General features: G+C 51.8%; 1 protein-coding gene across 1 annotated transcript in view; it reads left to right on the forward strand.

Moving 5' to 3' along the window:
• Positions 1–15945, forward strand: part of trpa1b (transient receptor potential cation channel, subfamily A, member 1b) — a 256462-nt gene extending 240517 nt beyond the window's left edge. Inside the window, exons 25-28 of the mRNA XM_072467568.1 lie at positions 1840–1908; positions 2003–2113; positions 14680–14792; positions 14876–15945. Of these exons, the coding sequence (XP_072323669.1) occupies positions 1840–1908; positions 2003–2113; positions 14680–14792; positions 14876–14987 (405 nt within the window). The 3' untranslated portion in view covers positions 14988–15945. The remainder of the gene's footprint in view (positions 1–1839; positions 1909–2002; positions 2114–14679; positions 14793–14875) is intronic.
• Positions 15946–20096: the final 4151 nt, after the last annotated feature.

Below are 20096 nucleotides of genomic sequence, written 5' to 3' on the forward strand. Positions count from 1 at the left end.
GCTCGGCAGGGACTATGTCATCGTCGTTGACTACTTCTCCAACTACCCAGAGGTCGTACGCCTACACGATTTGACGTCGTCCGCTGTCATAAGGGCCTGCAAAGACACCTTCGCTCGCCACGGCATTCCGATGACGGTCATGTCGGACAATGGGCCCTGTTTTGCCAGCCAGGAATGGTCATCCTTTGCTGCTTCGTATGGCTTCACACACGTGACGTTCAGCCCTCTGCACCCCCAGTCTGGAAAGGCGGAGAAGGGCGTTCACATTGTCAAGCGGCTCCTCTGTAAGGCTGCTGCTGCCGGATCGGATTTCTGCCTCGCCCTGCTGGCCTATCGCTCGGCCCCACTAGCCACTGGTCTCTCACCAGCCCAGCTGCTGATGGGTCGCGCCCTCAGGACTACTGTACCTTCCATTCTGGTGCCCACGATCGACCATGCTCCGGTACTGCACAGGATGCAACTGCAGTGCGGTCGCCAGAAGAGGTCATATGACACACGGGCAACTGATCTTCCCGCCCTGGCCCCTGGAAACGAAGTCCGCATCCACCTACCAGAAGGTGGCTGGTCAGCACCTGCCGAAGTTCTCCGACGCATGGCTCCCCGCTCGTTCCTGATTCGCATGCCTGATGGATCCGTTCGTCGGCGCAATCCCCGGGCTCTTCGCCTACTTCCACGCTCGCTACGAGACCTTACACCGACACTGCGCCCTCCTGTTGTTCCTGATTTCGACTTCGTGGAGCTGCCTGCTATCATGCCCCTTCCGTCATCGCCCGTGGCCAGGCCCGTTCCTCAGCCGGTGGTTCCAGACCCACCTTTGAGGCGGTCAACCCAAATTCGTCGCCCACCTACTAGACTGGACTTATGAGACTGTTTATACATTGAACTCATGCAACCACTTTGTTAATATGTTTATGTTCTTATCGTTACAGGAATTCGCTTTATCGTTCAACGTTTCCCCGTTCTTTGTTCATGGTACAACCTCGTTGTTATGTCACACCCGACATCGCCCCTTGCATATAGTTTAGCCCCATGTACATGCTGTAAATGTTACACACACACACATTTAGCTACGCTCAGTACACATCTCTATTTATAACCACGTAGGCACATAATCCTGTAAAAAAGGGGGGATGTCATGATATTCATGTGAACATCACAGCACATATACACATAATGATGGACAGATCAACGGACCAATCAACACACACAACACGACAGCCAATCACGGACAAGAGCATACACAGTACAAAGCAGGGAACAAGACACTTCCTGGGCACTCGAGCAGGAGAGAGCTCAGGGCACAGACCTCATTGCCAGCCACTCAAAGGTTCACCATGTGCTGAATACCAGAGTTTACTATGTTTATAGTTAAACAAAATAAAGCCGCGTTGTACCATACGCAACCGTGTTGGTTCGTCTGTGTGTCAGAGTACCCAACACTTCATGCTCGTTAGCATTTAGCACTGGGAAGTAATCCAGAGAATACTACCTTCTGGTCTTGCTTTTTAATCTACTTCCTAGCACCCTAAGTTCTGCTTGCAGGACACCATCCCTTTGACTGCCTTTCCCATTGGTACCAATATGTACCACGATATCCCCCTCCTTTCAGTTTGTCCTGCAGCCGTTCAGTGACATTCTGTGCTGTCAGTTCTGCAAATCCAACATTTTAATTTGTCTTACTCTGCACCAAAAGCAAAAAAGAAATTGTGAAGCCAGTAAAGGTTTGAAGTTATAATCTTATTAGTGAGACTTCTACCACAAGTAGAAAATTGATGGAAAGGGCAAATATTGATGAGAGATTCTGCACAACTTCTGATGTATCTTTTATTTTGGATTTAGATTGGTTTAGCAGTGGGAGACATAGCTGAAGTTCAGAGAACGGCATCTTTAAAAAGGATCGCAATGCAGGTTAGTCTGTATGATTCAGTGAAGTTATTCAATCTTTCTGAAGAATTTAACATTATCATGCAGACATTCGACTGAATCAACTCAATTTCCACAGATTTATCTTCACACCAATTTGGAGGAGAAACTTCCGTATTGGTATCTTGATCGAGTTGACCACAAGAAAATAACAGTATTTCCTAACAAGCCATGTGACAGTTTAATTTCAGTAAGTATGTGAAAGGCTGCAAACGTTCAATGACCGTGCACGGGACAGGTGAAAGGATTGAAGGATAGAGTGTGGAGGTAGTTAAACATGCTTAATTTAGTTTCCACAAATGCAAATATTCAAAGTAATCATAATAATATTTGGCGGGATTCTCCGACCTCAAGCCAGGTCGGAGAATCGGCAGGGGTCGGCGTGAATCCCGCCCCTGCCTTCCCCCAAATTCTACGGCCCCCCAAAAATCGGCCCGGCTTGAGTTGCGCCGCCCGCCTCGGAGAATGGCGGGGTCCGGCGCGACTCAATGGGCCCCGGGGCTGCCCGAATTCTCCAGCCCGCGATGGGCCGAAGTCCCGCCCGTCTTTTGCCAGGCGGGACCTGGCAGCGCGGGCGGCCTCCGGGGTTCTTCGGGGGGTGCGGGGGATCTGTCCCCGGGAGGTTCCCCCATGGTGGCCTGGCCCGCGATCGGGGCCCACCGATGCGCCGGCGGGCCTGTGCCGTGGGGGCACTCTATCCTTCTGCATCGGAGGCTGTACCGGTCCACCATTCCTGGTGCGGAAACGAAACCCTCTGCGCATGCGCGGGGATGACACAGCACACGCTGGTGCTCCCACGCATGCGCCAACTTGCGCCGGTCGGCGGAGGCCCTTCGGCGCCGATTAGTGTGGCGCCAAGCCCCTTTACCGCCGGCCGGCTGGGCACAAATCACTTTGGGGCGGGCCTAGCCCCTGAAGTTGCAGAGGATTCCGCAATTCCGCACCTTTGGGGCAGCCCGACGCCAGAGTGGTTCACGCCACTCCGCCCCGCCGGAGTTGCCCGCCCCGCCGATTACGGAAGAATCCCGCCCATAATCTTTATTAGTGTCACAAGTCGGCTTACATGAACACTGCAATGAAGTTACTGTGAAAAGCCCCTAGTCACCACATTCTGGCGCCTTTTCGGGGACACAGAGGGAGAATTCAGAATGTCCAAATTACCTAACAGCACATCTTTAGGGACTTGTGAGTGGAACCCAAGAGAACCCGGAGGAAAACCACGCAGACACGGCGAGAACATGCAGACTCCGCACAGACACAAATGTTGCATTGATGTAAATTTTTTCTGCATCAGAGATAATCTGGCACAGTAGATTTGCCGCCAATCACAGAATTTGCAACTTCTCCGTATGTTCATGCACTTTCTCTTTCGCCCAACTCAATTGCGCACCTCCGTCTGTGGACAACAAGTCAAACTGCATTTGCAGATTTTTCCTGCACGTCAAAAGTTCCGGGGTCAGGTCACTCGCATACCTACGATCCACCCCTAGAATCCCATATACCAGTTTCTGTCACTCATCCTTCCCCTCCCTGTCCACATGTGCCTTAACTGCGATGATCTCTCCCCTGATCACCATCTTCATTCAGCGCCTCCCACAAAATTGAAGAGGAGATCTCACCATTATCATTATGTTCCGCATACTCCTGTATGGCCCTCAAAATCCTCACACAGAACCCCAAATCCGATAGCAGCCCTATGTCTAACCGCCACCCCCTATGATGCTCCTGACCCATCTCCAACACCATGTCCACCCAATGTGGGCATGATCTGAAATGACCACCGCCGAGTCCTCAGCCTTTTTCACCCCTTCGAGACGAGTCCGACTCATAATAAAATAATCAATCCTCAAATACATCTTGTATTCTGAAGAAGAAAATGAGAATGCCTTCTCCTCAGGGTGCATAAATCGCCACAGATCTGCCCTCCCGGTTCCTCCATAAATGCAGACAATACCTTCGTCAACCCAGCAGGGACCAATGATTTCGGCCAAAAGTGATCCACCTTTGGGTCCAACACACAATTTAAATCACCCCCCAAAATCAATTGGTGGAGGGTCAGCATGGTAGTGCAGTGGTTAGCACTGCTGCCTCATGGCGCTGAGGTCCCAGGTTCGATCCCAGCTCTGGATCACTGTCCGTGTGGAGTTTGCACATTCTCCCCGTGTTTGTGTGGGTTTCGCCCCCACAACCCAAAGATGTGCAGGGTAGGTAGATTGGCCACGCTAAATTGCCCCTTAATTGGAAAAAATGAATTGGGTGGGTATCAAAATCCAGCACTGTTGCCAGCAGCCATTTCATAAATGATGCATTGTCCCAATTCAGAGCGTACACATTCATCATACACCGATTTCCTCTCTAATGCCCTTACTACTATCATGTACCAACCATCCTGATCAGCTATAACCCTCTCCGTCCAAAGCAAACTCTCTTATTAATTAAGACCGGCACCCTCTGGCCCTACTATCAAAGCCCGAGTGGAAGACCTGACTCACCCAGGCTTTCCGGATCCTAGTCTGGTCTGTACGCACGTGTGAGTCTCTTGTAAAAACATCACATCGGCTCCCAAACTCTAAATGTGCAAAAACCCTCACCCTCTTTGTTGTCCCCCCAGAACTCGCATGTTCCAGGAGACTACCCTTGTCGGTGGCCTCTCCCCCCCCCCCTCACCCCCCCCCTCACCCCCCCCTCACCCCCCCCCTCACCCCCCCCCTCACCCCCCCCCTCACCCCCCCCTCACCCCCCCTCACCCCCCCCCACCCCCCCCACCCCCCCCTCACCCCCCCCTCACCCCCCCTCACCCCCCCCCCACCCCCCCCCTCACCCCCCCCACCCCCCCTCTCACCCTCACCCTCACCCTCGAGTTAGCCATCACCAACGTGAGGCGTCATAATAATAAAATTAATCATTATTATTGTCACAAGGAGGCTTACATTAACACTGCAATGATGTTGCTGTGGAAATCCCCTAGTCGCCACACTCCGGCACCTGTTCGGGTACACTGAGGGAGAATTCTGAATATCCAAATTACCTAACAGCACATCTTTCTCCACCTAACCTTTTTTGGACATTAAGGGTAATTTAGAATGGCCAATCCACCTAACCTGCACATCTTTGGACTGTGGGAGGAAACCAGAGCACCCGGGGTAAACGACGCAGACACGGGGAGAACGTGCAGACTTCGCACAGACAGTGACCCAAACCAGGAATCGAACCTGGGACCCTGGTGCTGTGAAGCAACTGTGCTAACCACTGTGCTACCGTGCTGCCCAATACCTTCACCACCAGTTCGTAGGCCCCAGGCCCACCCAGATGGCTGCCTGCCCCACCCAACAGGCAAGACAATGAAAATCCCCTGATCACTGTTAGCTCCCTACCCCTCCCTACCTCATACCACCTCCCCCCAAACTGGCAGATTGCCTGCAGCCTCAACTAATCCCCTCCTCCTCCCAAACAAACATTCTCGATTCATCCAGCCTTGCCAAATTTGCCCAACAAGTTTCAGCCCCTCCCCCCACACCACTCCTGTTCACTAGCCTACATCTTAGTGCTAGCAAGGTGACCCCAACCTCAGGTCCTGCCTAAAAAACTAAAACAAAGGCTTACAAGCCCATCCCCCAAACACATGCTCCCTACTCCCTTTTCCAATCCTAGCATCCTCACCATGCTTCTCTTTCCCTCCAATTACTCTATCATTCCTCCCGCACTACCATTCCCCACGATCCTAGCCTCCAGAAGAAATCCTCCCATTGACCTCCAAGCATAAGAAGAGCAAAATAAACCACACTGTATGGCAATATTTACAGCCACCCCGACCCAACTTTCACATACAAAAATTCCCACCAACTTTCCTCCAATCAGTTCTAGTTCTTTGTCCTTGATGGAGGGGCTGTTTAGCGCACTGGGCTAAATCGCTGGCTTTGAAAGCAGGCCAAGGCAGGCCAGCAGCACGGTTCAATTCCCGTAACAGCCTCCCTGAACAGGTGCCAGAATGTGGCGACTAGGGGCTTTTCACAGTAACTTCATTGAAGCCTACTTGTGACAATAAGCAATTTTCATTTCCATGGAGGCCTCAGCCTGCTCCGCAGCGTCAAAATAGTGATCCTTTGAGTCCAGCGTGACTCTCAGCTTCGGAGGGTACACCACCCCGAACCGCACGCCCTTGTTGTACAGCACTGCCTTCACCTTATTGAAGGCCACCCGCCGCTTTACCAGTTTGGTATTGATGTCCTGGTATATGTGCATGTGCCCGTCACAATTGATGTTCTAACTCTTGGCCCACTTCAGGACCTGCTCCTTCCTCTGGGAACTGTGAAATTGGACAATCATCGCCTGATGCGCAATCAATTGCACAAAGTCGCAGATTGGGTACAGCTGTGGCTTTATTGCCGTCAGATGCGTGGCCTCCTGCCGGCAGGGGCTACCGGCAAACCTGTAGTGCAGGTCCTAACTTACATCCCCTAATACAGTGGTTCACCACATTCACCCCCTGTTAAAAATGAGTCCGGCAGGGGTGATGTGAAACTCAATACAAATAGTGCAATCATGTACGGTGTTAAGAATGGGGAAAACAAGGACGAAGAAAGAAAGAGAAAAGGCCACGTTGACGGTCCGGAGTCAGTCAAAGGTTCAGCTGATCCGGTGCTTTGGTGCTTCGTTGGAAGCGGCGTAACGGTGGCGGCGAAGTCGGTTCTGAGGTGGTGAAGGTGGCACCGATCGTGGTGGTGGCGGTGCTGTGCTGGCTAGTCATCGGGAAATCCGGGAGCGTGCTAAAATCTTCTTCGTCTTCTTGTGCGGGAAGTGGGGGGAGGGGGGGTTGGTCTGATGGGGTCAATGTGGCGGCGCGGTGGGAGGGGGGGGCGCATGGTGGGGGAGTGTGCTAGGGTGGAACCTGACGGTGCCGGGTCCCTAAGTGAGACAGTAACTTGGCGGCCGTCGGGGAACTCCACGTAGGCATATTGAGGATTGGCTTGGAGCAGGTGAACTCTGTCCACCCAGGGGTCCGCCTTGTGGAGTCGGACGTGCCTACGGGGAAGGACCGGTCCTGGAGCAGCGAGCCAAATCAGGAGCGACACACCAGATGTGGACTTCCTGGGGAAGGTAAAAACACGTTCACGGGGTGTGTTATTAGTGGCGGTGCACAATAGTGACCGGATGGAGTGTAGGGCATCAGGGAGGACCTCCTGCCAGCGAGAGATTGGGAGGTTCCTGGACCATAGGGCCAGCTGGACGACCCTCCAAACTGTCCCATTCGCCCGTTCTACTTGCCCGTTTCCCCGGGGATTGTAGCTGGTCGTCTTGCTGAAGGCGATACCCCTGCTGAGCAGGAACTGACGCAGCTCATCGCTCATGAATGAGGATCCCCTGTCAACTGTGGATGTAGGCGGGGAAACGGGACAGAACGAAGATGGTGTTGAGGGCCTTGATGACGGTGGCAGACGTCATATCGGGGCATGGGATGGCGAAGGGGAATTTGGAGTACTCATCGACCACACTGAGAATGTACGTGTTACGGTCGGTGGAGGGGAGGGGCCCTTTGAAATCCACGCTGAGGCATTCAAAGGGGCGGGAAGCCTTCACCAGGTGCGCACGGTCCGGCCGGTAGAAGTGCGGCTTGCACTCCACACAGACCTGGCCGTCCCTGGTGACTGTCCTTACTTCCTCGATGGTGTAGGGCAGATTGCGAGCTTTGACCAGATGGTACAATCGAGTGACCCCCAGGTGACAAAGGCTGTCTTGTAGGGCCCGGAGTTGGTCCACTTGTGCGCTGGCACATGTACCTCGAGAGAGGGCGTCTGGGGGCTCGTTGAGTTTACCGGGGCGATACAAAATCTTGTAATTATAGGTGGAGAGCTCGATTCTCCACCGCAAGATTTTATCATTTTTGATCTTGCCCCGCTGTGTGTTGTTGAACATGAAGGCTACTGGCCGTTGGTCAGTGAGGAGAGTGAATCTCTTACCGGCCAGGTAATGCCTCCAAAGCCGCACAGCTTCAACGATAGCTTGGGCCTCCTTTTCGACGGATGTGTGTCGAATTTCAGAGGCATGAAGGGTGCGGGAAAAGAATGCCACGGGTCTGCCTGCCTGGTTTAGAGTGGCAAGGGCGACGTCTGAAGCATCGCTTTCTACTTGGAAAGGCAGTGACTCATCCACTGCGTGCACCCCGGCCTTGGCGATGCCTGCTCTGATGCGGGCGAAAGCGTGTTGTGCCTCAGCCACGAGATAGAATTGGGTGGACTGAATGAGTGGGCGGGCCTTGTCCGCATAGTTTGGGACCCACTGGGCGTAGTAGGAAAAGAACCCCAGGCAGCTTTTGAGGGCCTTGGGGCAGTAGGGGAGGGGAAGTTCCATGAGGGGGCGCATGTGGTCGGGGTCGGGCCTGAGAAGTCTGTTTTGGACTACATAGCCGAGAATGGCTAACCGGGTCGTGCTGAACACACACTTCACTTTGTTATATGTCAGGTTGAGAAGAGTGGCAGTGCGGAGGAATTTATCGAGGTTGGCATCGTGGTCCTGCTGGTCATTGCCGCAGATGGTGACATTATCTAAGTACGGAAAGGTGGCCCGCAAACCGTACTGGTCGACCATTCGGTCCATTTCCCTTTGGAAGACCGAGACCCCGTTTGTGACGCCGAAAGGGACCCTAAGGAAGTGATAGAGCCGACCGTCTGCCTCGAAGGCCATGTATGGACGGTCCGACTTCCGGATGGGGAGCTGGTGGTAGGCAGATTTCAGGTCAATTGTTGAGAAGACACGGTACTGCGCAATCTGATTGACCATACCAGATATGCGTGGGAGGGGGTACGCATCGAGCTGCGTGTACCGATTGATGGTTTGGCTGTAGTCCACGACCATCCTGTGTTTCTCCCCAGTTTTAACCACTGCCATTTGGGCTCTCCAGGGGCTGTTGCTGGCCTCGATAATACCCTCCTTCAGCAGCCGCTGGACTTCGGACCTGATGAAGGTCTTGTCCTGGATGCCGTACCGTCTGCTCCTAGTGGCAACGGGCTTGCAATCCGCAGTTAGATTGGCAAAGAGGGGGGGGGTCACCCTTGAGGGTCGCGAGACCGCAAACGGTAAGGGGGGGTAGGGGCTCGCCGAATTTGAGGGTGATGCTCTGGAGATTGCACTGGAAGTCCAGGCCCAACAAGAGTGCAGCGCAGAGATTAGGAAGGACATAGGGGCAGAAGTTACTAAATTCTACGCCCTTGACCGTGAGGGTGACTGTACAGAAGCCTCGGATCGGGACGGAGTGGGATCCTTTGATTGGCAGGATGGACCGCGAGGGAGCAGCGCCTTACCGTATCTGGGTGTACAAAGCTTTCGGTGCTCCCGGAGTCCAGCAGGCACGAGGTCACGTGGCCGCTGATTTTCACCGTCATCGACGCGGTGGCCAGGTTGTGCGGGCGAGATTGGTCCAGCGTCATCGAAGCGAGCAGCGGGTAGTCATCGGATGCTTCGGATGGTGAGCATGTGCGGTTCCAATCTCGGGATGTCCGGAAACCCTGTGGGGAACAAAATGGCGGCGCCCATGGTGCGCACATTGCGGGGTCGGGACAAGATGGCAGCGCCCATGGTGCGCACATTGCGGGGTCGGGACAAGATGGCGGCGCCCATGGGGTGCACGTGGCCGAATGGGGACAAGATGGCGGCGCCCATTGGTCGCACATGGCCCCGGGAGGAGAAGAAAGCGGCTCCCATTGTGCGTTTGGCGTGGGGGAGGGAGCGATAGCGGGCACGATCGCAGCACCTGCGCAGGCCTGGCACACAGCCGCAAAGTGACCCTTCTTACTGCAGGATTTACAAACGGCATTGCGGGCCGGGCAGTGCTGGCGGGGCTGCTTCTGCTGACCACAGAAGTAGCAGTGGGGACCCCCGGGGTGCGCGGATCGGCGTGCAGCGCAGGCGTATTGGGAAGGCAGGGCCCCAGCTGAGGAGGTCATCGGCGGGGTCCAGGAGGGGTAGGAAGGGGTAGAAGGGTGGGCAGCGCGGCGAGAGTGGTAAGACTGTAAATTATGGGATGCGATCGTCATAGAGAGCGCCATGGTTTTCGTCTCCACTAGTTTGAGCGTGGCCCCTTCCAGTAATCGTTCTTGGATGCTGTCCGACGTAATCCCCGTCACGAAAGCATCGCGCATGAGGAGATTAGCGTGTTCAGCGGCCGTAGTGGCCTGACAGTCACAGTCCCGGACGAGTGGAATTAGGGCGCACCAGAAGTCTCCGATGGACTAACCAGGTAGTTGCGAGCGGGTGGCGAGTACATGCCTGGCGAAGAGCATGTTCGTCTTCTGAGCATAGTGTTCTTTTCGGAGTGCCATTGCTTTTGCGTAATTCGAGGCATCTTGGATCAACGGGAACACGCTGGAGCTCAGTCTGGAGTACAGGACGTTTATCTTCTGAGCCTTCATTGGCGCGGGGTCCACAACATTGATATAGGCCTCAAAACAGGCTATCCAGTGAGTAAAGTTTTTTCTGGCGTCAGGCGAGTGCGGATCCAGCTGCAGGTGATTTGGTTTGTTTCTGATATCCATTCTGTGGAAAAATCTGACTGCAATAAATTGATGCGCAATCAATTGCACAAAGTCTCAGATTGGGTACAACTATGGCTTTATTGCAGTCAGATGCATGGCATCCTGCTGCAGCTGGCGAAATGGCAGGGCAATGGAGGTCACACATATTTATACAGATCCTAGTGGGCGGAACCAGCCGGCAGGAGCTACCGGTGAACCTGTAGAGCAGGTCCTACCTTACATCCCCTAATACAGTGGTTCACCACATCGCCCATGGCGGCTCGTCTGGCCTCTGCCGAGAGCCCGATGTGCCCTGTGCAATCCCCACCCACCAACCAAGAGAACATTTGTGAAAAATACTCGGTTGGCTTGGGCCCTCCACACCCTCCGGCAAGTACATCACTCTGAGGTTCATGCGCCTCGACCTGTTGGCCAGATCTTCCACTTTGGTCTTCAGGCCCTCCTTCCTGTCCGCCACGAGCAGCATCTCAGCTTCCAAAGAGGCAAGCTGATCCTCGTGCCTCGACAAGACCTCCTCCAAGTCCTTCAGCATCCCTTCTTGCTCCTCCACAGCTTTGGCAGTCTTGCTCATCTGCTCCCGTATCGGGCCTAATGCCTCCTCGATGGTGGATTTGAACGAGCTTTAATCTTCTTCACTTGTCGCTCAAATTGGCCATCCATCTGCTTGCCAAACTTCTCCACCTCCTGCGCTGTCTCCCCAGCCAGTGTATCTGACGTGATGGGTGCGGTCACCTCCGCCATCTTTTCTCCCCACCCCCCCCGATTCCTTTGTCGGGCAATCAACAGCGAGTTTCATTCCCGTATCATTTTTCGACGAGGTTTTTGACATTCCTCTGTCACCTTTGCGCTCTCCCCACCCAAAATCTCCCCAAAACATATGGGTAAAAGGGGTCAAAATACCGGGACCCTGGCAGGAGCAGCCTTTTGTGCGACCTGCTTTCACATGCTGTCACCGGCAGTCTAATATTATTCAATAAATATTTGTTGTTCTTTTTGAACATTTCAAGAGAGGAGCATGTGAATCTTCCAGAATTGTCAACAACTCTAATTTATATGGTGCCTTTAATATAATCACATTTCCCAAGTGACCTCATAGGACATAATTAGACACCAGACCACACAAGGCGATGTCGGGTCAGATGACCAAAAGCTTGGTCAAAGAAATAAATTTTAAGTAATATCTTAAAGGAAACAAGAGGAGGTGTAGAGAAACAGAGAAATTAGACCGAGAATTCCAGAGCTCAGTGCCTGGGCAACTGAAGACATGGCAATCAATTGTAGAATGCTGGAGATCAGGGATGTACAAGAGGCCAGAGTTAAATTAGTGCAGATATCTTGACGGGTTGTTGGACTGGAAAAGATTACAGAGATAGGGAGGAACAATTACATGGTGGGATTTGGAAATACGGATCAGAATTTTAAAATCGAGGTGTTGCTTGACTGGGAACCAATTTAGGTCAGTGAACAGGTGTGTAATAGGAGAATGAGACTTAATGCAAGTAAGGGCATGGGCAGTAAACTTTTGGATGACCTCAAATTTATAGAGGGCAGAATCTGGGAGACCAGTGTGTTGGAATTGTGAAGTAAAAAGTAAGAAAGGCATATATAAGGGTTTCAACCACAGATAAACTGAGGTAATGGCGAAGTCAGGTGATGGTATGGAGGTGGAAATGGACACTCTTAGTGATTCCATTGATATGTGGTCAGAAGCTCACCTTGAGGTCAAATATGGCACCAGGACTATTGTTTACACTCAGGCAGGTGTCAGGGAGAGGGGTGCAGTCAGTAGCTCGGGATTTCAGTTTGGGTTCGGGACCAAAGACAAATGACTTCCATTTTCCCCACTATTTAATTGGAGTGAATTTCTGCTGGATGTCAGAAAAGCAGTCAATAATTCAGCAACAGTAGCGGAATGGAATGAGGTAGTGAGGAGGTGGAGCTGGGTGTTGTCAGCAAAATGGTGAAAATTACTGCTGTGCTTTCTTATGATGCTGATCACCGCATGAGTGCATTTGTGCAATGCTTTTCACACATGATGAATAATTCACTGGATATTTTGTTCAGTATTCTTGTTTCTATGGTGCACCATACAAGAGAAATCAACAGACAGTGATTTATTTTAGCAGGAAGAATATGGAGAGACAGTATAAAATAAAGGGACAAACACTAAAGGAGTTGCAGGAACAGAGGGATCTCGGTGTATATGTACATAAGCCATTGAATGACAGAGCATGTTGAGAGAGCAGTTAATAAAGCATATAGTACCTGAGGGTTTTATTAATGGGGCATTGAAATCAAGAGTAAGGAGGTCATGTTGAAGTTGTATCAGACAGTAGTTAAGCCTCATCTGGAATATTGCGTCTATCTCTGGGTGCAAAACGTGAGGAAGGATGTGAAGACATTGGAGATAGTACTGAGGAGATTCAAAAGAATGATTCCAGGGATAAACAACTGTAGTATGACGATAGATTGGAGAAGTTAGGATTGTTTTCCTTGGAGAAAATAAGTAATTGGGCCAGATTTTCTTCTTTGTGGCGGGAATCATGGGCGGGATTCTCCAGTCTGCCAGCCGCATTATCCGGCACGGCGCGCCCCCACCGGCAGCGAGATTCTCTGTTCCCACAGCCGATCAAGGAGGTTCCCCATTGTGGCCATCCCACACTGTCGGGAAACCCGGGCGTGGGTGCACTGTCGGCGGACAAGATGATCCTGCTGACAGAGAATTCCACTGCATGAGTCATGCTATTTTCCAGCAATGTCTTCCTCCAGCCCACAGAATTTTCATCATGGAGTCAAATATTGTCTGGTAAACTTCCTGTGAAATGCTTTAGAAGGCTTTTCAGTGTGAAATATATTATATAAATGCAAGATGTTGTATCTATTTTTCCTGATATAGTAAGATCAGAGATTAAAATGGAACAGAATGCTCTGGAATGGTAATTCAGATCATATAACAAATCCAACCCCTGAGCCTGCATTCATACCCATCTTCCTCCTACTACTGTGTAATCGGTAGAGAATTTCACCCTCAGTTAAACAGAAATTGTTGCCCATCACGAATGAAATATTTTTATAGAGCAGTTCGCACACTTGTTCAGCAATTATGCATAAAATCATCCTCCATTTACAGAATCACAGAATCCCTACAATGCAGAAGTAGGCCATTCGGCCCATCGAGTCTGCACTGACCCTCCGAAAGAGCACCCTGGTCCACCACTGCATTCCCTCCCCTCGCCCTGATTTGTTATGTTCTAGGTGCAACATAAGCGGCTTCCTTGTGATGCACTTGACAAAGGAAGGTTCAGGCGTGGAGATAACTTCAACACGTTTATTAAACTATTTACACTTCTATTACTCGGGTTCAACACTACTGCTAATCCTATAATAGTTACCCAGACTGACTAACCAGTTGCTGCAATACACGTGGTGGGAGTGATATTGAATCAACCCTTTGTCTGTTCTCACTGACTGTCTCCACTGGAAAGAAGCAGATCATGTGTGTGGTATCCTTTATATATGGGTTGGTGTAATGCCCCCCTGTGGTCATGTCATCTCCGTGTGTATCGTGAATGTCCATTGGTCGTGTCCTATCTACCTGATCTATTAATTGAGTGTGTGTGTGTGATGTCACTGGTGCTCCCTCTAGTGTCTAGCTAGCCTACATGTATTTACATTGATGCACATCACCACACGCCCTATCCATGCAACCTAACCTGCACATTCCTAGATACTAATGGGCAATTTATCATGGCCAATCCACCTAACCTGCACACCTATGGACTGTGGGAGGAAACCGGAGCACCCGGACAAAACCCATGCAGATATGGGGCGAACGTGCAAACACCACACAGACAGTCACCCAAGGTTGGAATTGAACCTGGGTCCCTGGTGCTGTGACGTAGCAGTGCTAACCACTGTGCCACTGTGCTGCCCTCTGTGTCATTGTGCCGCCCATTGTCATGAAGTTTCAAGTTCTATGCACAATTGTTGTCCATTGTTACTTATGACAATCAAGTGCCACAGAATTTATTTGTCCCATCTAACAATGCACAATTCTGTTCAAATAACGTGACTGGTATTAAAAATATTGTTCACTTGGGTGAAAGATTTTGTGGTTTGCAAACCTAGTGGGAGAGCAACTTGTGTGGCAATATAGCTGTAGATCTTACCGTTCTTAAAAAGTGCAGCACAATGAGAATATAATGGTCAAACTTGCCTCTCTTTGCAGACCTTGATCCGGAGTTTTTCAGGACCACAAATCCTTGATACATCCATTGATGTGAAGAGCCACAGAATTGATCACAAAAGGCTTGAAGTACAACTGGGGAAACAGGAGCACAGGTCCATAATCACCAGTTTTAAATTCAGATTATATTACATTGAAATTTATTATGCTGATTCATTTCATCTTGTTAAATCTGCAGGTTGAAGGACATTTCAGCAACAATTCAGAAGCAGCATGAGCTTCTTATGCTCATCAGTCAAAGAATGGGAATTCATTTTGACTTAGAAGAGCAGGACAAAAATGAAATCTAATAAAACAAGCAGCAACCAAAAGGCAACAAGAGAAGGGGGGGGGGAGAAAACCTGGGACATGTTAAAACAGATGATGTTCAACCAGTCAGATTATGTTCATAGTTCAGACACTTTGCATGATGAACCTCAGCATAAATGTACTTTATAGGATGGTGTTGTGTTCAAAAAATGCTACAATTATTTGATAAGCAAAGCAAAAGTGCAGTGTTTCTGTCTAAATCTCAACTTTAATGGACTTCGTAGTTGTACACCCATATAACTGGCTAAAAATTAAAGATAAATCCTTTGAAGTATAATAATGCGAAAGTTTTGCTACATTCAACAGGAAATGTGTCCATGTTAGGCTGTGCTTACTTATAGCTTACAAAGTAAATGCAATTCTTCAGCAGTAGCAATGAAGATGGTATACTTGACAATATGCTAAACCTATTACTGGGGATAATGTCTAAATGGTGTAAATTTTCTCTGTGCCGTGGTATACATATTCTTTATTTGAACTGTAATTTGGCCTTTCATTACAAGTTGGTACTGATTTTCATTCTGCTATAAGTGAGGGTCTCGGAGAAATATAAAACGCGGAAAAGGCGGGGGTGGATTTTCCTGGAGGTTTTCGCTTTGAAATCCTGAAATAACAGGTGCAAACTGAAAGTCACTCCGAATATCAGCACTGATTGTGGAAAATTCTGGAATTGCAGCACATATTGATTCATGAGACAAAAGTGGTGGCGAAAGGAAAGTTTGAGGGGGTTAGACAGGACAACAGATCTAGCAGTTACATCTTAAAGAGGCCAATGTAAGAAATGTTGTTGATTACCGCAACATACAATTATCTTTTAATGATGAATTAGATGCAATTAAAGATTGTTCAACTAAATATATGTTTGTGCTTCGTGGAGGTGTTTCATGTGACTTATCTTGTCTAACCTGTTACTCAAAATAAATACTCACACTATTCTGCCATGAATTTTGTAGTGTTGTCTAGTTTAGGAGCCAGAAGCAGATGGGCCATGTGGCCTGTAAAGCAATTCAATTCAATGGCCAATCTGTATTTGTATCTAAATTCCATTTACCTGCGTTTGATCCACATCCTTTGACACCTTACTCAACCGATACCTGCCAATTTCACACTTAATTGATTGAGAATCCACAGGATTTTGGGAGAGCAATTTATAGATTTCCACTACCTTTGAGTGGAAAATGTGCTTCCTGATTTCATTTGCAAATAGCCTTGTTCTACCTCTGAGATTCTAGTTCTGGATCTCCCCCACCAAAGGCAATAATTTCACTTGCTGGCATCACGCTGGCAAAGCTTAGCCGCTCCTTGGACGTCATTCTCCGCCGGCGGGAGTCTCCGTTTTGCCGGCGCCCGGGGGTTTCCCGACGGCGTGGGGCTGCCCCACAATGGGAAACCCCATTGACCGGCCGGTGTTACGGAGACTCCCGCCGGCCGGTCGGGGCAGAAATGTGGCGGGGCGGGTAGGAGAATTTCGCCCCTTATCTCGGAATATTCTCCAGCCTCACAATCCTCCAAGATATTTGGGGTCATGCTTTTCTGGCATCTTGATCATCTCTGATTTTAATTGCTCCAACATTGGGACTTGTGCCTTCAGTTATCAAGGCCCTAAGCTCTAGAATTCCTTCCCTAAATCTTTGTTCCTTTAAAATGCTCCTTAACCCATACCTCTTTGACCTTGGCTGGGATTCTCCCTTCCCGGGACTAAGTCCCCACGCCGGCGGGAAAACCGGCGCCATCGACTCCGGCGTCAACGGGCCCCCAAGGTGAGGGATTCTCACCTGTCTCGGGGGCTAGGTGGACGCCGGTGGGGATGGCGCCGGTCCAGCTGGCCATGGCGGAGCCCAACAGGGGCTGGCGCAGAAGGAAGAAGTGCCCCCACGGAACAGCCCGCCCACAGATCAGTGGGCCCTGATCGCGTGCCAGGCCAGCATGGGGGCCCCCCCTGGGGTCGGATACCCCGCGGCCCCCCGAGGACCGCCCACACCGACTTATCTGCCAGGTCCCGCCGTGTGGGACCATGCGTAACCCACGTCGGCGGGACTGGCCAAAAACGGACGGCCGCTCAGCCCATCGGGGGCCGGAGAATCACCGGGGGGGGGGGGGGCGCTGCCAACAGCCCCCGACCGGCATGGCGTGAGTCCTGCCCCCGCCTGAAAAACGGCACCGGAGAATACGGCCGCCAGCGTCAGGGCGGCGGGGGGGGATTTGCGCCGCCCCCCGGGGATTCTCCCGCCCCAGGTCGTTGTCCATCTGCCCTATGTGGCTAGCTGTCTGAGTTTGCTTTAGAATGTTCTGGTGAAACAATTGGTTTCATTGCATTACAGCAGCAATATCAGTTATTGTTCAATTTTTACCTGTACCGATCACCTTGATTTTCAGTGTCATCAAATAAAAAGAAAATGGGCACGATCTACCAGCCTCGTCGCTCCAGACGAGAAAACGAGTGAGTCATTTAGATAGCAGGAGAGGCCAAAATAGCGAAGCACGCGGGACGGCGATCGCTTTCCAATCTAACTGGCCCGCTCCCCCCCCCGGTGATTCTCCGGCCCCCGATGGGCGATCGCTTTCCAATCTAACTGGCCCGCTCCCCCCCCGGTGATTCTCCGGCGGTAGTCAAGGGTCTGCGGGCCCCACATTCCATCCCCCCGAATCGTGTACACCCATAACAGGGGCAGCTCCGGCTGCTGTTTGTCCATCCCACCAAACACTCCAGGGCAGAGCCCTGTCCATGGTTATATGGTGATGGTCAATTTTACTCACATTGACCGTGGCGGCCTCTGGCTGCACAACTGAAGGCTATCGCTAGTGGGAATTGGCAATTCTAGTAATGCAAGCACCTCACAGCTCCCAAGTCGATGCCGGTGAGTACACTTGCCTGTCGCAGGCGGTTGTTACTGCCTAGCATCCCAATCAGACTGAGAGGCCTGGACACTTGCCTGAACTCCAGAGGTATCAATTCCAAAGAGGCAGCAGCCAACAGTCCAACACCCAGGAACTGGGCCACAGTGACCAGAGGGTGGGTGTGTGAACTGAGGAGGAAACCAGCCCCCCGCCCAGGTAACGTTCCCGGTGGGTGGTTGGGGACCAGGGTCCTATGCCAATGGGACCCTGCTGCAGCTGGGAGTGTGTTTGTGCAGGGTGGGTTGGATGGCACTCTGAGGGTTGACAGGGGATGTGAGGGTGGGTGATGCCTGGAGGATCCGAGTGTCCTGGGGTGGAAGCCATAGCTGATAGTTAGTCTCTCACCCTCTCCAATTCCTTGCAGGTAACACATTCTGGATGATATCGTTGACCTCGCGGAAGCTGCCATTGCGGTGTTTGTGGCAGGCCAAGCTTCCAGATACTGGAGAAGGTGTCGGCAGCAGTGTCGACAGAGGCTCCACGTGGCAGCCCATGTGGAAGGGCCCGGCCCACACCCTGAGGACCCGGCTGCCCATCAGCCCAGGGAGGGACCCAGAGGGGGAGGCCTGTAACGGCCCAAGGTGTACAGGCATCACTCGTCTTTTGAACAGATGATGGACAGCATGTGCCGCAGGAGGTCCCGCCTCAACAAGGGGATGCCATGTCCTTGCGGACTTTGCTCCACATGGAGGAGAAGGATACCTGCTCCCAGTGGCTGTCAGGGTCACTGCAACTCTGAACTTCCACGCCTTGAGATAATTCCAGGGCTCGAGCAGGGACATGTCTGGCATCTCCCAATCTACAGCCCACAAGTGCATTCATGAAGTTGCGGATGCCCTGTTTGCCCAAGCAGCGAACTGAATACACTTTGATCTGAACCAAGCACAACAAGATGCCCGGGCAGCAGGATTCTCCACTGGGATGCCCCAGCTCCAGGGGGTAATAGATGGCACGCATCCCGCCTTGTGTGTACCGGGCAGTCCAGAATCGCCCTTCATTAACAGTAAGGAGTTCCACTCCCTGAACGTCCCCTTGTGCCTGGGGGCTGGGGCCAGGAGAGGGGGAGCAGGGGTTGCAGACCAGCCTGCAGTGCAGAATAATGTGACAGAGGCTTCACATGTCTCGGGTGCAATGCATGTTCAATGGTGTACAAGTATAATAGTGACCCCAATTGTCCCTCGCTGCCGATGACGCCACCTCCACCGTGCCCTCTCAGTGATCCTCAATCTTCCTAGCCTCCGAGCTCAACCGCTACATCTAGCATCACATCAGAGGTGGAGGCAGCCAGCTGCCTATCACATCCTGTGGCCTTTGATGCCCCTGGCGGACGTCCTCTGGAGTGCCTGGACCCGGAGGTCCCTTCCCAGCTTGCCGGTGGCACATGCCTTGACGTACCACCCTATTGCGAACGCTGAACCCAAGACGCGCGTTGTCGGGGATGCAGACAGTCTCCCTGTAAGGGGACTCTGGGTCAGCCTCCAGTGCTGCCTCCGCCCGATTGGTGCATGTAAGGCCCTGGGGGTCACCTTGGAACGGAGGGGCTTCTGGATTGCGCTTCGGCAGCCCCTCTGACATCTGGCTCTGCCAGACCCGGTGGCTCCCCAATATCTGCACCCTGGTATCAGTGCCCTCAGCGATGCTCCTCTGTGAGTAGGCCATGCTCTGCAGTGCCTTGCCAATGTTGTCCAACTGCATCTGGGACCTAGACCTCAGTGACTGGAACACACTCAGGGGTGCCTCAGCAATGCTTACCTGAGACTGGGACATGCTCTGCAACACCTCGGAAAGATCCATTTGCGTGTGGGACACAGTAACGCAGGCAGGCTGTCAAGGCTGGCAAGGCTGTCCACTGCCGTCGCCACCCTGGCAGTGTTGACCTTCATGCCATGCATTGCCGGTGCTATCTGCTGGGCTCATAGCCTTTGGGACTCCTCCAATCAGCTATGGACCCTCTAGAGTGTCGCTGGCATCCCCCCTCTGAACCTCGTGGTCACACCCTATCAACTGCATCAGCTCTGGGATAGCCTGCTCCAGAGGCTCAGCACCTGACTGGGACTCAGCTGGGCCCTGGGGTCTAGCAGGCCTCTGACTGCCCCTGGACTTTCCTGCCTGCACCTGGTGAGCATGTTGAAAACTGTGTGGTGCTCACCAGATTGTGCCCCAGAAACCAGCCCACTACTGTCACCCACCGA

This window comes from Scyliorhinus torazame, chromosome 11 (assembly GCF_047496885.1).
Source record: "Scyliorhinus torazame isolate Kashiwa2021f chromosome 11, sScyTor2.1, whole genome shotgun sequence".
Taxonomy (NCBI): domain Eukaryota; kingdom Metazoa; phylum Chordata; class Chondrichthyes; order Carcharhiniformes; family Scyliorhinidae; genus Scyliorhinus; species Scyliorhinus torazame.